This window comes from Neovison vison, chromosome 2 (genome assembly GCF_020171115.1).
Source record: "Neovison vison isolate M4711 chromosome 2, ASM_NN_V1, whole genome shotgun sequence".
In the NCBI taxonomy this organism is placed as follows: Eukaryota; Metazoa; Chordata; class Mammalia; order Carnivora; family Mustelidae; genus Neogale; species Neogale vison.
Window position 1 is genome coordinate 41,627,070 of NC_058092.1, and position 17,294 is coordinate 41,644,363.

Sequence of the window (17,294 nt, forward strand, 5' to 3'; positions counted from 1 at the left end):
GCACTTTCAGGCTTATTCAGGTTGTTGGCAGAATTTAGATCCTTGTTGTAGGAATGAGATCCCCATTTCCTTGCTAGTTGTCGGCTAGAACTCAGTGTCAGCTATTAAAGGCCTCTCTCTGGTCCTTGCACAGATTCTACATCTTCAAAGCAAGCAGTGGCACATCATATCCTTCTCATGGTTTACATTTCTGACCTTCTCTTCTGCCACCAGCCAGGGAAAGCTCTCTACTTTCAATAGCTCATGAGCTTAGATCAGATCCACCTGGATAATGCTTCTATCTAAATACCATATGGCTTCACTTACTTGGGCTCTGAAAACAAAACAAATGAACAACAAAAGCAGAAACAAAGCCATAAATGGAGAGAATGGCTGGTGGTTGCCAGAGAGGGTGGAAAGTGAGGAGAGTGGGCAGAATGGGGGGGTGAAAGGGAATGGGAGGTACAGGCTTTCAGTTATGGAATGAATAAGCCATGGGGATGAAAGATACAGCACAGGGAATATACTCAATGGTATTGTAATAGTATGGTAACAAATGGTAGTTGTACTTGCGGTAACATAGCGTAATATATAAACTTGTCAAATCACTGTGTTGTACACCCAAAACTAATGAAACATTATCAACTATACTTCAGTTAATAAAAATAAATAAATAATGGATCCACAGGACTTGTGAATATGGAATCCCCCCTGTGATTGTCTTTTTGCTTATAGCCATTCTAGTGGCACCTTGTGGTTTTCATTTGCCTTTAACTAAGGAATAGTGATGTTGAATATTTTTTCTTGTGCTTATTAGGCATTCATATACCTTTAGAGAAATGTCTGTTCAAATTCTTTGCCCATTTTTTAGTTGGGTTGTTTGTAATCTCATTGAGTTGTAGGAGTGATTTTATATCTTTTAAATACAGATCCTTACCAGACATACGATTTGCATATTTTTCTTCCAAGTTTGTGGGTTGTCTTTTTACTTTCTTGATAGCATCCTGAGAAACATGCATATTTTTATTTTTTATGAAGTCTGGTTTATCTATTGCTTGTACCTTTGGTGCCTTATCTGAGAAGTCATTGCCTAATCCTATATCACAAAGATTGATTCCTGTGTTTTCTTCTAAGAGTTTTAACGCTTTAGCTCATATTTGTTTATGATCCACTTTGAGTTCATCTTTGTGGTGTGAGGGTAGGGGTCTAAATTTATTTTTCTGCAGTAGATTTCCAGTCGTCCTAGCCTCATCTGTTTAATCACATCAAACTTGAATTAGTGTCTTTATTTTTTCTTGCATATAATTAGTAAATCTGTTGGTCCATAATTAAGGGAGCTTTAACTAGACCGCATTGCGTTATTAGAAAGATGAGGGTATATTGTATGTATTTTGTTGGTAGGCATGGTTTTAAAAATACTGGAGTCCTCTGGTCAGATGTCTTCCCAAATTATGTTGTGCTGATGTTTTTGTTCATTATCGTATTTCCAGATCTCAGTCATGCTGCTATGTTCTGAGAAGAGAATAGCTTTTGTATTAAGGAATGAGGGATTTAGAACCAGATAAACATACAGTATAATTTAAGTGGGAAATAGCATTCTTTTCTGTTTCATTAACATAATTCGTATTGAGTTCAGTCAAATCTCTAGTTCAGTAATACTTGAGATTTAGCTTTAGCTGACCATGATTAAAGATCACTTTTGTCATACTTATAAAACAAAAAGAAAACAATTTTTAAAAAGAAAGATAGAAGTGGGAGTGGGGAGGGGATGAATGTAGCCTTTTTAGGTAATAGAATAAAATCTGATTTGATTACGTCTTTTTTTTTTTTTTTAATTTTATTTATTTGACAGACAGAGATCACAAGTAGGCAGAGAGGCAGGCAGAGAGAGAGAGAGGAGGAAGCAGGCTCCCTGCTGAGCAGAGAGCCCGATGTGGGACTTGATCCCAGAACCCTGAGATCATGACCTGAGCTGAAGGCAGAGGCCCAACCCACTGAGCCACCCAGGTGCCCCTGATTTGATTACGTCTTAAAAGACCACAACAGTAAAAAAAAAAAAAAAAAAAAAAGAACCCTGTTTTAAAATACTCTGTAGGTAGCATATATTATATTATTAGTTGAGAACATTCTGGGGAAAAGTTTGTCAGATACTGAAATTTATTTTAAATTATACCAGATTTAAAAGTGGTTGCTTTCTTAGATAATATGCATACATAATGTGGTAATCAGTCACAGCATAGCAAACTGAGTGTCTTAAAATAGCAGCACTCATTTAAATTTTGCTCACAAATACGCAGTTTGGGTAGACCTCGTGGCTTGTTTCTGTCATGAAATGTCACCTATAATGACTCGATACAGGGCTAGAGGATCTCCTTTCAAGGTGGCTCACTCACATGCCTGAAAAGTTGGAGTGGGGGCCTAGCTGCTTCTCCGTATAGTCTTCTTTACAGCTGCTTGGAGTTTTTTCAGAGTATGGTGGTTTGGGCTCCTAGAAAACAAGGTGAAAATTTGTGACATTTCCATGACCTAGTCTTAGAAAATACATAGAGTCACTTCTGCTGTACTTAATGGTAGAGACCGTCATAAAGGCTCCCCTGTGTTCTAGGGTAAGGGTGAGCACTAGCTCTACTGGAACCGTTCCTGGAAAATTTACTCTATCACAAGTATGTAATATTTCTTTCCAGGAAATCCCTTGGAAAAAGCAATTTAATACTTAGAAATTAATAGGGGAAGGCCAGAATTAAAGTGTCATCTGAGCAAGAAACTTTAGTTTCTCTTTCTCTATAATTCTCAGTTTATTTTCTTCTGTGTCTGTTAAGAATTAACTGAGGGTGCCTGGGTGGCTCAGTGGGTTAAAGCCTCTGCCTTTGATTCAGGTCATGATCCCAGGGTCCTGGGATTGAGCTCCACATCAGGCTCTCTGTTCGGCAGGGCGCCTACTTCCCTCTCCCTCTCTGCCTGCCTCTTCTGCCTACTTGTGATCTCTGTCAAATAAATAAGTAAAATCTTAAAAAAAAAAATTAACTGAAATTTTGGATATTCTAAATATATAGCTGATTTTTCAAATAGGGGGGAATCCCAGCATGAATTACACAGTTAAAATGCAGTCATTGAAAAGGATATGTAAAAGATACCTTCTGTGCCAGAAGTTCCCAATATCACCTTTAGGTTTGATGATTTTGATGATTTGCTTGGAGGACTCACAGGACCCAGTGTATGGTCATACTCATAGCTGCACTTCGTTAAAGCAAAGGATCCAAAGCAAATTCAGCAAAGGGAAAAGACACATGGGACAAAATCCAGAGGAAACCAGACACAAACTTCCAAGTATCCTCTCCTCCTCCAGTAGACTCAGACTGTGCTTACTTCTGCCAGCAACAAATTGTGACAACATACGTGAAATTTTGGAGCATGTGCGTTGCTCAGTTGGTTAAGTCTCTGCCTTCTGCTCAGGTCATGATCTAAGGGTCCTGGGATCCAGCCGCACATGGGCTCCCTGCTCAGTGGGATGTCTGCTTACAGCAGGGAGTCTGCTTAGCCTTCTCCCTCTGTCCCTCCTCCCCACTATGCTCGCTCGCTCTCTCCCTCCCTCCCTCTCTTAGTCTGTCTCAAAGAAAATCTTAAAAACAAAAGCAAAAACAAACCTGCATGTAAAATGTTGTCTACCAGAGAAGCTCATTGAAGACTCAACACCCACAGTTTTTCTTGGGACCTTGACATGAAGCATCTCTACCTAGCACTTACCAAGATTCCAGACTTCCAGAAGGAAAGGTAGCTGTTAGCATAAACCCTATTGTTTACTTAAACAGTTTAGGCACAGTGAGTCGGTCTCATCACATAAAGTGGTGGGGACCGTCCTGAAATCCAAGTTCCTAGCTAAAGGTCAACTTTGCAGGCTCATAAGCCTGCTATGTTAATACTTCTCTGTATCTGCACTTAAAAAAAAAAAATTCCCAAATCTTCAAATTGGTCTTGGTTGACCCTTCAATGTGTATATTTCTGAGTAAACTCAGTAAAGAAAAAGTTACAGAGAGAAATGAGATATAACTTGGCCATTATGTTTAAGACCAAGACCAAATAAAATTTAAAACTTGAAATTTCGATTTCCAGATAGTATGAGCTAGAACTTTAAACAGTTTATTTAAAATTAAACATACTGTCTACATAATACAAATAATTGGGTTATAATTACAGAAATGAATATGTGTTGATAACTTTCCACCACCTTCTTCCTGAAGTACATCCTTAAGATAAGCAAGACAAAATAGCATATTAAGAACATGAGTTCTGAAACCAGACTATTGGAATCCTCGCTCCGCACCTCTCTCTGTCTCAATTTTCTCAAATGTCCAATAGGAATAATAATAGCATCTACCTTATAGAGTTATTGGTGGAGTAAGTGGAATAATAAATGCAAAATATTTGTCAGGTAGTAAGTTAATTCCTATGTCATTCTATGGATACAGTGACTATGTTTACTAAAAGAAAAACCTCATCTATTTAGAAAAGTATAATTCTTGGGCCTGTAGCCAGAATACAGGAAATCATGTCTTACATCCCAAGTTTTTAAGGATATATGATTCTTACACTTTTAAAGTGTAGTGAGGGGCACCTGGGTGGCTTAGTGGGTTAAGCCTCTGCGCCTTCATTTCGGGTCGTGATCTCAGGGTCCTGGATCGAGCCCCGCGTCGGGCTCTCTGCTCTCATCAGGGTGCCTGCTTCCCTTCCTCCCTCTCTCTGCCTGCCTCTCTGCCTACTTGTGATCTCTCTTGCTCTGTCAAATAAATAAATAAATCTTAAAAAAAAATAATAAAGTATAGTGAGAGTTGGGGGGTTGCGGGTTTTGGTATAATATACAGGGTCTTCAATCCTTAATTAGTGTATCTGCTGTTAATAGTTGATACTGATATGACTACACAGTTCCATAGGATATTAATAATTTAATTAAGTGCCTATATAGAAAAACAATTGCCATGCTGCTGCTGGTGGTGGTTGTGTAGCCAGTGATGGAATTACGTTTGGCTAGTGATGTACAGATGGAATTAAAATCTCAATAAAAGCCAAAAAATAGTTTTCTAACATTGTTACTTAATAGTAAAATAAGCTTTCATAATAGGAAAGCAAGTACACAAGGACTTACCTAAGTAAAAGAATGAAGTTAATATTTTTAACATTTTTCCTTAAGGACCAGTGTAATGCGGAAAAGCACGCAGATGGAATTATAGTAAGTTTAATCTAATCTTTTTCTTTCCCTTTACTTCTGCAGAGCATTATAACCAGTCATGTCAGGAGAAGCCTGAACTTCTACTCATTTTTCAACACAAACTCCTTTTTTCACCTACTCACTGCTTTTTGTTGTTGATTCTTGCAATTTTCCTTAAGCTTCTAAAGTTAGCCATCTTTCAGCAATCATTTGCAGGGGAAATGTTAAAATTTTTCTAAGTGTTGGTTCAGATTGAATCACTTTGCATGTGTTAACATGAGGGGTTAATCATGGTATGAAAATAAAGCTTTTATGACTAAGGCATAACTCACAATGCTTTATTTCTTGTCAAACTTCTTTTTTTCTCAGATGAAAGCAGAAGGGGAGGGAGGGATTCAATATTGAAACATACCTTAATCTATTTAATATTGTTAATTGGTTTCTGTTTTATTTTTAGATTTTGTGTGTTGTGTTAACTGTCATTGTTACTGTGGTATATATATTGTGTTTTTATTAGAACAAATTGCAACATGAATTCTTTCACTTATAGCCATTTTCTTATTCTTTCCTCCTCCTCAGCATTTTACTCTTCCATTAGGTTCAACCTCTCCTTTAAAAAGAAAAGAAAATTTTATTGTGGGTATTTCCCATCTGGAAATAAAAGAGTTTGAAGATTGTATTTGGAGTGACCCTATTTTTATGATAACTTCTCTTTAGAGGTCTCTAAAGTAGGAGGCCGCCCCTTTTTTTGTCCCAAGACTTTACAGATGTCTACTTGTCTGAGACCTGGAAACTTCAAAATCTTCAAAATCATCTCATGATTGAACTTAAAAGGATAAGCATCTTATCTTTATATTTGGTTTAAAATGAAAAAAGTTAAATATCGATATTGTTTGCATTTTTCTTGAGAAGCCAGAGATAAGAGAAGAAGCATTTTTTTTTAAGATTTTATTTATTTATTTGACAGAGAGAGATCACAGGTAGGCAGAGAGGCAGGCAGAGAGAGAGGGGGAAGCAGGCTCCCCACTGAGCAGAGAGCCCGATGCAGGGCTCGATCCCAGGAGCCTGGGATCATGACCTGAGCCGAAAGCAGAGGCCTTAACCCACTGAGCCACCCAGGCGCCCCGAGAAGAAGCATTTTTAAAATTTGAATTAAAGACATTGGAATTTTTATCTTTCTTTTCACAGTGTGAGTTCAGAGTTTGAGCCAGAGTGATATAATACAATTATGTGATCTAAATACAGTGTAATGTAATGTAGTATATTTTCCTGAGCTACCACTTAAGATTGTAAGCCTCATGGAAAAGGACTATATATGTTGTCTAACATGTTGTGGTCCCCAAAGATCCTAAGGAAAATCATGTTGGCAATTATTTTTCTCTCTTTTTCCTCAAAGCAAAATTACTTTTTATTATGTTAAGAAATTGGCAGGTTTTTTTGTGTTTTTTTTTTTAAAGATTTTATTTATTTGACAGAGAGAGAGCACAAGTAGGCAGAGTGGCAAGCAGAGGAAGAGGGAGAAACAGGCTTTCCACTGAGCAAGGAGCCCAATGTTGTACTCAATCCCAGGACCCTGAGATCATGTCCTGAGCCAAAGCCAAGCCACCTAACCAGCTGAGCTACCCAGACACCCCCAAAATTGGCAGTTTTACATACCAAAAATGCTTGGTCATTTGCAATTAAAAACATCTAGAAAGTTTATACTTACAAAAAAATCTAAACTTTTAGAAAATAACTGTGCTTGAATCACTGAGCAAAAACGATAGCATTTTTCTTTAAGAGTTTTATTTTTTTTATTTTTAAAAAAATTTATTTATTTATTAAGATTTTATTTATTTATTTGACAGACAGAGATCACAAGTAGGCAGAAAGAGAGAGAGAGAGGGGGAAGCAGGCTCCCTGCTGAGCAGAGAGCTCGATGTGGGGCTCTATCCCTGGACCCTGGGATCATGACCTGAGCCGAAGGCAGAGGCTTTAACCCACTGAGCCACCCAGGTGCCCCAAGAGTTTTTATTTTTAAAAAGGGAAGTGTTCATGGTTCAAATCTTAGACCCACACAGCTAGAACCTGGCCCTGCTACTCACTAGTTGTGATCTTAGGCAGGTTACTTGACCTTTGAGCCTCAGTTTCCTCATCTTTAAAGAACAGTGGTTAGGTCTACATCAGATGAACATTGTTATAAGGTACAGGATGAGCACAGAATCAATAAATGCTAGCTAGCTATACATAAATACATGTACATACAATTTTTATTTTACGTAAATGTTATTAATGTTACAGCTGGTTAAAGCTGAGGATTATTTGTGCTTCTAAAGTGCTGCACATTCATTTTCAAAGCAAGATGTAGAATGTCGTTTGACATATTTTAGCCTGAAATTGATTGAACAAGAGCTGTAGATAAGTATGGAATAGTTACATTTTCTATTAAAGCAAGCAACAAAAGATATTTGGTACTTGTACATGCAAATATCTGATCTTCAGATTAGCTAAATCTTTAGATTTAGAACATTTCATCTGGAAGACAAAAGATTACATTCAAAAGATAGAATTTTGCTGGTCCCTTTTTCCAAAGTTATTTCTTAGTCTCTTCAGTAATTTTTCTTATATAAAAGGTGTGGATAAGGAGGTGACATACTCTCCTTCCTGTGAATCGATATTAATGGTGGAATTTTGCCTTTGTAAAGCACTTGGAGTTCTTTGAAGAAAACCATTAGGTAAAAACAAGGAATTTATACTGAAAACAGCTGCAGGACTTGTTGAGACATTTGTTTAGTTATTATGTGTTGGTCCAGTATCTGAAGATAAAATCACAAAGTAATAACCAGAAAGCCTCTGTAGAACATAAAATCCAGACATTTCTTCATGTTACAGAATGGGAAAGCGAGGACCATAGTAGATAAAAGATTTGCCAAATCTTGGTAGAATAAGGACTCTAAGGAATTAAAATTCTGAGTCTGTTTTATCTGTGCTCTTCCCAGTACTTCAAAACCTTCCCTACTTCATTTTATTAGGGTTTTTATTAGTGATTATTTTCAGGGTCTCTTCTCTTCAGGTGCCCCTTATTTTCCTATTAAAATATTTAGTCAGTAGACTATTGTTGTGACAAACATCAGACATTCTTGTGCTCAAGTCAGTTGATTTAAGAGATCTGATTTAATGATTTTTAATATTTAAGCAGAGAAGGGGTTTAAAGAAAAAATCAAACTTAGGCTTTAAATGAGAATGCTATAAAAACTTACCCCTTAACTCAGTTTCCATTGCTAGGGTCTTCTAAAGTTTTATGAATACTTTTGGGGCTCATTCATCAGTAAAGTATTTCTCTTCTAAATCTGTTTCACTATTTCCTATTATAAGCCTTCCCTAATACATACTTGAAGTTTAGTTTTCTGGAGCACAGAAAACTAAAGAACTTAAAATTTTCTTTCTCGGGTTTTATCTGGTATAGTCTTCTAAATGATAGATCTAAATTTTACTCTGGGAAAGACCTTAGTTTAAACTTAACTACCCACCTCGAAGTAAAAAAGCATCAGTAAACTATAGAGTCTTGTTTTTAAAATGTCCTTATGCTAGCAGAGTAAATTCTTGGCTTGAAATCAGAAAGACATAGACTTTTTTTTCCTCTAAAACTGTAACTGCGTATTTACTTTTTTTCTTTTAAATCCTTAAAAAGAAAGCTTTCTTCCCTGAATCCCCCAATTAGAAGATATATCTCTTTGCATTTAGTGACTATAAAACTAGGTACCTGTACATTATGTACACAGTGGTAGAAGGTAGCAATAGTATGAGATGGAAAAATAAAATCCCAGTGGTGCAGGTATATTTACCAGTTGTAGTTGTAGGATGTTTAATAACATCAGAGTAAGAGAGAGTATTTCTGTCTTCAATAGAGAAACATTATTTGTGGTGAATTAAGAATTAAGTGAGAAGTACTGAACTGAATTCAGAAGTTACTATTTTTACTTCCTGAAATTTTCCCACACCATTTTACAACTCTTTGCAGGTTTTTTCATTTAGCTTTATCTTTCCATATGACGGAAATTCTTTCATTTTCCCTCCTTACGATGTTTTGTTTTTTAAGAAACTCTTAGACTTCTATATCATAAATGCATTTCATTTCTTCTTTGCATTTTGAGCCACATCTCTTTATAGCTACCCTCAGGACTTTGCTGTCAGAAATGTGGGCACTTCGTACATTTGGGAGGGTGAGCACTGGAAGGGTATTTAATTAAAAATAACTATACTGTGTTTCTTTATCTCAGAGTACTATTAATCCTGTAGATGCAATATATCAACCTAGTCCCTTGGAACCTGTGATCAACACAATGCCTACCCAGACTGTCTTACCTCCAGGTAAGTATTTGCAAAAATGTTTCAGTTTCATTGATTAGAAAAAACTTAATTTGTACAGCTTTCATAAATCTTGAAGGGCTCGTTTTTGGTTTTATTGTTTTGTCTTTGTTTTTTTTTAAAGATTTTATTTATTTGATAGAATGAGAGAGCACAAGCAGGGGCAGTGGCAGAGGGAGAGGGAGAAGCAGGCTCCCTACTAAGCAGGTAGCCCAATGTGGGGCTTGATCCTAAGACCTTGGGATCATGACCTGAGCAGAAAACAGACGCTTAACCAACTGAGGCACCCAGGCACCCTTCGTTTTGTTTTTTGATAAACAAAAGGAAACAAAAGGAGTAGCAGAAAATGAACTGGAAAAAGGTGATAATATTTTTGGTTTGGGGGATTTTTTTAATACAGTGAAAGAGCTTTTCGTTTTCATAGTGAGATGAAAGGAAAACATGGTTACTAAGACGTAGATTAGCTGGTGGGACAGAATCCTATGACCCAGGATTCATGCTACCAAAGAAATCTTAATATATATTGACCTACTTGGAGATAATCCAGAAACTTTCTATTTTGGGATACTTTTTATAGCTATGAAGAATACAAATGTTTTCTTCTTGGTGGTGAACTCTAGGTAATGGAAGGGAAAGGTGAAATTTGTTACGCCTATTGATTAGAAGGGACCTGTATTTTTAAGTATAGAGTGATCAATAGTATTTTTTTTTAAACTTTTTTTTTAAACTAACAAAGGAAGGCTTAGGGACAACAGCTGTGTGTATGAATTCCTTTTACCTTCTGTTGAATCCAACATTTCTGCTTTCTCGATGATTTAGTTAGGTCAGGAATGTAACAAAAAAATCCCTTTAAAAATACTTTTAAAGTAGGGGTGCCTGGGTGGCTCATTCGTTAAGCATCTGTCTTCAGCTCAGGTCATGTTCCCAGGGTCCTGGGATTGAACCCCACATCTGTCTCCCTGCTCAGCGGAAAGCCTGCTTCTCCCTCTCCCACTCCCCCTGCTTCTCTTCCTCTCTCACTGTGTCTCTCTGTCAAATAAATAAATAAAATCTTTAAAAAAAAACAAAAACCTTAGAAGTATGTGAAGTGCTTTTGCGAATTTTGATTCTTTAAGAGAATGAACATAATATCTTGGGCTAAAGAGGAAATACTACTGTGCCCCCATTTTATTTCTTTAAAGATTTGTGTATTTTTAAGATTTATTTATTTATTGGTGAGAGAGAGTGACACACAAGCAGGGGGAATGGCAGGCAGAGGAAGAAGCAGACTCCCTGCTGAGCAAGGAGCCCAATAGGGGACTTGATGCCAGGACTCTGGGATCATGAGTCCTGAGCCAAAGGCAGATGCATAACCGACTGAGCCACCCAGGCGCCCCAGTATGCATGTGTGTGCAAGAGGAAGAGGGAAAGAATCTCAAGCAGGCTCCACACTATGCGCAGAGCTCTAGTGCAGGGCTTGATTCCATGACCCTGAGACCAGACCTGAGCCAAAATCAAGAGTGGGACATTCAACCAACTGAGCCATTCAGGTGTCCCATGTGCCTCAGTTTTAAATGATTTTATGTGGTTTGATGCTTAGACCTTATCATCAGAAGCGTTTGCTAGTTTTATAGAACATTTTTGCTGAGGTTTTGGCCTGCCTTGATTAGTCTCTTGATATCCTAATGTTTTAGATAAAATGGTAGTTTATCACCATTGAGTTTAAAGGGGAGAGATGATCCGGAAGAGGGAGCAGCATGGAACTTGACTTAATGGAAAACAGTTTCAAAAATTACTGATCTTTAGGATTTTAACTTCCACACAGTTGCAGTAAACACAGTTGTATTTGGCTTTTTTTCTAACTTATTTCATATGTTCAAATCTTCTAGAACCTTCTCAGCTATGTAAGTCAGAACAGCGTCCATCTTCACTACCTGTTGGACCTGTATTAACTACCTTGGGACATCATCAGACTCCAACACCAAATAGTACAGGTACAAATTTATATAATTTCTTTAATTCTCATAACTCCCCATTAACATTTAAGGTTTGTGTTTGATTGCTGATGGGAAAAACGGTTGAAGTGTGTTACATATTTGTGTTGGAAGTACAATTTTACCATCATTCTATACATGAAGTGGTTAACTTTGTGATGGAACCAGAAGCTTGAGTAGTAATTGCCTTTTTTTTTTTTTCCTGGAAGATTTTATTTATTTGTTTTGACACGGAGTTGGGGGAGAGCAAGTTGTGCCACAAGCAAGGCACCAGCGGGCAGAGGGAGGAGGCGGCTCCCTGCTGAGCAAGGAGCCTGATGTGGAGCTGATCCCAGGACTTTGGGATCACACCCCGAGCCGAAGGCTGTTGCTTAACTGTCTGAGCCACCCTGGTGCCCCAGAATTTTATTTATTTATTTATTTATGAACGATGTTACATTAGTTTCAGGTGACACCTTAGTGATTTGACAAGTTTATACATTATGCTATGTTCCCCCAAGTGTGTAGCTACCATCTATCCTGTTAATCGCTGTCATTGACTATATTCCCTATGCTGTGCCTGTTATTCCTATGACTTACTCATTCCATAACTGGAATCCTGTATTCCCCTCTCCCCTTCATCCATTTTGCTCAACCTTCCACCCCTTTCCTGTCTGGCAACCATCATTTTTATTAACTGTATTACAGGTCTAATTCTGCTTTTTGTTTGTTTGTTTGTGGAGTTTTTTGTTTTGTTATGTTTTTAAATCATAAGTGGAGTCATGTGGTATTTGTCCTTCTCAGTTGGGCTTATTTCACTTAGCATATTATACCCTCTAGGTTCATCCATGGTGTCTCAAATGGCACAATCTCATCCTTTTTATGGCTGTGTAATATTCGTGTGTGTGTGTGTGTGTGTGTGTGTACACCACATTTCCTTTCATTATTCACCTAATGGGTATGCTTCTATTTCTCGGCTGTTGTAAATCAAGCTGCAGTAAGCATAGAGGTGTGTGTATCTTTCTGAATTAGTGTTTCTTTTTTTTTTCTTTTTTATTTTTCTTTAAGATTTTATTTATTTGCCAGAGATAGAGAGAGAGAGTACACACAAGCAGGCAGAGAGGCAGGCAGAGGCAGCTAGAGAAGCAGGCTCCCTGCCGAGCAAGGAGCCCGATGCAGGACTCGATCCCAGGACCTTGGGATCATGACCTGAGCCGAAGGCAGTAGCCCAACCAACTGAGCCACCGAGGCATCCCCTGAATTAGTGTTTCTAACACTTGTTATTTCCTGTCATTTTGACTTTAGCCATTCTGTCTGGTGTAAGGTGATATCATTGTGGTTTTGATTTGCATTTTGATGATTCATGACATTGAGCACCTCTTCATCTGTCTGTTGGAAAACGTTTATTCAGTCCTCTAGCACCCCTCCCCTTTCTTTCTCTGCCCCTTTTTAAAACAGATTTTTTTGGGGGGGGATATTGAGTTGTAGAAGCTCTTTGTATATTATGAATATTAAGCCTTCATTGGACATACCATTTGTAGATATCTTCTCCCATTCACTGAGGTGTCCTTTTGTTTCATTGATAGCTTCCTTGGCTGTGGAAAAGCTTTTGATTTTGATGTAAATCCCTATTGTTTATTTTTGCCTTTGTTTGCCTTGTCTCAGAGCGATGCATCTGGAAAAACATGCTACAGCCGATGTCAGAGAAATTCATGCCTGTGCTCTTTTCTAGGATTTTTATGGTTTCAAGTCTCACATTTAGATCTTTAATCCATTTTTGAGTGTATAGTGTTAGAAAGTGTTTTAGTTTCATCTTTTACCTGCAGCTGTCCAGCCTTCCCAGCACCATTTATTGGAGAGACTGTCTTTTCCCCATTGTATAATCTTGCTTCCTTTGTCACAGGTTAAGTGTTCTTGCCTTCTTTGTCATGGATTGACTGTATAATCATGGATCTACTTTGGGGGGTATCTGTTCTGTGCCACTGATCTGTGTGTCTTTATGGCTGTACCATACTGTTTTGATCATCACAGTTTTGTAGTGTATTTCAAAATCTGGTGTTGTAATCTACTTTATTCTTCTTTCTCAGGACTACTTTGGGTATTGGGGGTTTTCCGTGGTTCTGTACAAATTTTAGTACTATTTGTTCTAGTTCTGTGAAAATATATTTTGTATTCTTCTTGTTGTTTTAACCTGAATGACATCATGTGTTTCTGTGACTTACTCTTTTCATTTAACAGAGAACATTTAGAGAGCTTTCTGTGTTTATACTGTTAGGTCTGCAGTGTTCTTTTTATGGCTGCCTGAGTGCATACTACCTGTTCTTCTGTTGATGGACATTTAGGTTGTTTCCAGGATTTTCCTGTTACAAACAGTACTTAGTGAATATCCTTGTACAAGCACTTTTGGCACATATATTTTTTTAAGGTTAAATGTATTACTCTTTCACATTTTTGTCATTTTATAAGCAAAAAAAGATACTTCATTTTAACATGTATTCTCTTTATTTAGACTATGGCCTTTATTTTTTCCTGTAATTTACAGGCATACTGTCAGTGTTAGTACTAGATTAATTTCTTGTTTGAAAACTGATTAGTTTTATGTTGAGATCAACTCACAGGAAAACGTCATGCTTTTGTCCCTGTTATGCCTTGAGGAAGTAGGAGGTGAGCCCCTGTTTGTTGCTCCACAGATTTCTTTCCTAGACAGGACTTTCCTCCTGTCTTGTAATAATGAAAATTACCTTGCGACTTTAGCCCTTTTTGAAATTTGAATTAGTAAAGATGCTGATGCTGTTACTTTGTTCTTTAATATTTAACGGCTTGGGCCGCTGTCTTCTGAATTTGAAAGAAAGCAAAAATAGCTCTTACTTGAAGTTCTTGGGAAAATACAAGTAATTTGAATAATGAGCTTGAAATGTTTGGCTGACTTTTTCCCTGTATTTCATTACTTGTATCACCTTTTGTTCATTTTAAAAATAGTACCTGTGTTTTCTTTTTTGTTTTGTTTTGTTTTTAATATAAAAGGATACTCTAGGAGACCTGAGTGACTCAGTCAGTTAAGCATCGGACTCTTGATTTCGGCTCAGGTCATGATCTCAGGGTCTTGAGACAGAGCCCTGCATCGGGCACATTTGGTTGGTGTGTGGGGCCTACTAAAGATTCTCACTCTCCCTGGGGTTCCTGGGTGGCTCAGTCTGGGATTGAGCCCCATGTCAGGCTCCCTGCTGAGCGGAGAGCCTGCTTCTTGCCTGCGGCTCTGCTTACTTGTGCTCTGTCTGTCAGATAAATAAATATTATAAATAAATAAAGATTCTCACTCTCCCTGTCTCTCCCTCTTTCTCTCAAAAAAAAAAAAAAAAAAAAGGATACTTTGATTTCTCTTCAGATTATATAAAATCTTTCACATTTTACTAAAGAAAGGATTATGTCAGCTTGGAAACAGCCAGAATTGTCTGTTTAGAACTACATAAAATCAGTTACAAACTTTGAAAAAGTGGGTATATTTCCTGTGTACATTTAGGATAATTATGATAAGTAATTTAGGATATAATTATTTCAGAAGATAACTTTTAAAACACAGCATTTTAGCGTAGGTATATTTAAAGGACTTTTAGAAATGAAATCAACATGTGATTTATTTCTTGCTTTTTTCCAACCTGATTTCTTCTTCACCTTTCCTTAACTCACTCTCTCTGATACAAAAAAGAAACAAGGTAACAACTGAGGAAAAAAAATAATATTGTTTGTTCTTATAAGGAAAACTCAGTTTTTGTGTTTGTTGGGTTTTTTGTTTTGTTTTTTTTTTAAGTTCCCAAACTCATTTTCTTCTTGGACACATTTTTAATTGTGTGATCACCTGGAGTGTTTGCATGTTCCTTAATCATTTTTAATTCCTGGGTGGTTTGGGGGCATTATTATTATTATTATTATCATCATTATTGCCTATTTCAGTAAGAGAAAGTCTCTTTCCCGTTTTACTGCCAGTATTGCAGGGGGCGGGGAATTTAAAGTTATTTGCTAAGATGAACTATTTTTGGCATTTCCACAGTAAGATTACCTTTTTTGGTGCAAACTTTTTCTGTTAATGTTTTTAAAGTATCTTTGTGAACATGGCAACTAAATGTGGCCGGTGGATGTGCTTTTTCTCTAACTGTTGACGCAAGAATGGGCTAACAGTCCGTGGGTGACTGTGGATTCATTTTTGTTGCTGCTGTTTCTCAACTTCTGTAACTGTGGCCTTGGTTTTTAGATTAATATCATTGACTTAATTAAATTTAATCTCTGTCAAGCATCTATAGCGGATGGGCATAAATTGCCAAGAGCCTGTAGATGCTCTATAAACACTTGTTGAATTAATCTCAGTAGTCCTCCATGGTTTGATACTTTTATTGTTTGTTACTAGACAGTGAATCATGATCACAGAGATTAGATAGTAGTCTTTCTGTGGATCTCTGGTAATTTCCGTTTCCTTAGACTGCTTAGGTATAGAAAGATGTTTTTTCTAGTCCTTTCCTTTTCCACATTCTTCCCATAGTAGACCTCTGTTTTTCTTTGCCCCTGAGCCCCAGGCATCTGACTTTGACGTAGGTAGAAAAGAAGTAAGGAGTTTGGATGTTGAGTGCTAGGGCTGTGTGTTTTTGTGTTTTCATGTAACTGCCACAACATAATGACTAATGTGAATGTGATATCCTGGATAATATTTTAACTTTCATGTGGTCTTTGGTATTCTTTCCATTATGCATTCTCATTGTGTCCCTGCTGTGTTTTTAAAATATCTGGTTCTGTAGTATAAAATAGGAGGCCTGGCTCTCCATTGGTATTATATCTGTTGTGGGGCTTCAGACCCCAGAACTCACACACTGTGATTACAACTGAAAGAGCTCCCTTTCTAATTATGGATATTTATAAATGGGAAGATAGCAGTTTTTCATTTAAAAGTCTATGTCCCATTCTGTTGCGTGATTTGCCTTTTTCTTTGGCTAGGTTAAGTGTTGATTTTCTTTACAGAGAGTGTAAGGACTTCTACCAACTTAACTTTTCTTGATTTTAGAAAAGTCTGTTTTGACTCCATCTCCCTAATTCTTTTCCCTCTATTACCAACATTGTCTCCTAATTTAAAATGTTTTTACTTCCTAGGCAGTGGGCACTCACCACCTAGTAGCAGTTTGACTTCTCCAAGCCATGTCAACTTGTCTCCAAATACTGTCCCCGAGTTCTCTTATTCTAGCAGTGAAGATGAATTCTATGATGCTGATGAATTCCATCAAAGTGGCTCATCCCCAAAGCGCTTAATAGAGTAAGTAATTGAGCTATGTATTTAAATGACTCTTGATTTTAAAAATTAATTTTATTTTGAGACTGGTAGGATTGACAGACTCCCTTATAAAAAAGCTCCCTTTTTGATTGGCTTATTGAGCAAAGCCAGTTCTGTGACTTTTGACTTAATTCGAATACTTTTGACTTAATTTAAATGGAATAAATTAGCATCAGCTAAAGTAATATGCCAGCATTGTTAATTGAACTCCTGACATTATTTCCATAGCGCCGACATTAGGAGAGGGTCAGATGAGATTGAGAAAGCTAGAAAGAAACCATTGTTAGCAGTTTGCTAGTAGGAATTAGCTTTAATTTTGGAAAATAAATAAATAAATAAATAAATATATTTTTTTAATGGTAGTGGGGTTAAAAGGAAATAAGCATTTGGAAGAAAATTCTGATAAAACTTACTGTTGATTTTTGATGTTTCCAAGCAAGTTTTCTTTAAACAGAATCAAGAATACCATCTTATATCGAACATTAGGTGTTATGCTAAA

At 37.1% G+C, this 17,294-nt stretch overlaps 1 protein-coding gene across 5 annotated transcripts in view; it reads left to right on the top strand.

Moving 5' to 3' along the window:
* OSBPL9 (oxysterol binding protein like 9) overlaps positions 1-17,294 on the top strand; it is a 173,004-nt gene that overhangs the window by 137,719 nt on the left and 17,991 nt on the right. For 4 of the 5 annotated variants that reach the window (XM_044238217.1, XM_044238218.1, XM_044238219.1 and 1 more), the window contains 4 exons: positions 5,165-5,203; positions 9,442-9,532; positions 11,398-11,502; positions 16,618-16,777. In XM_044238217.1, coding sequence (XP_044094152.1) covers positions 5,165-5,203; positions 9,442-9,532; positions 11,398-11,502; positions 16,618-16,777 — 395 coding nt within the window. The remainder of the gene's footprint in view (positions 1-5,164; positions 5,204-9,441; positions 9,533-11,397; positions 11,503-16,617; positions 16,778-17,294) is intronic. The other variant, XM_044238216.1, reaches the window with a different exon arrangement.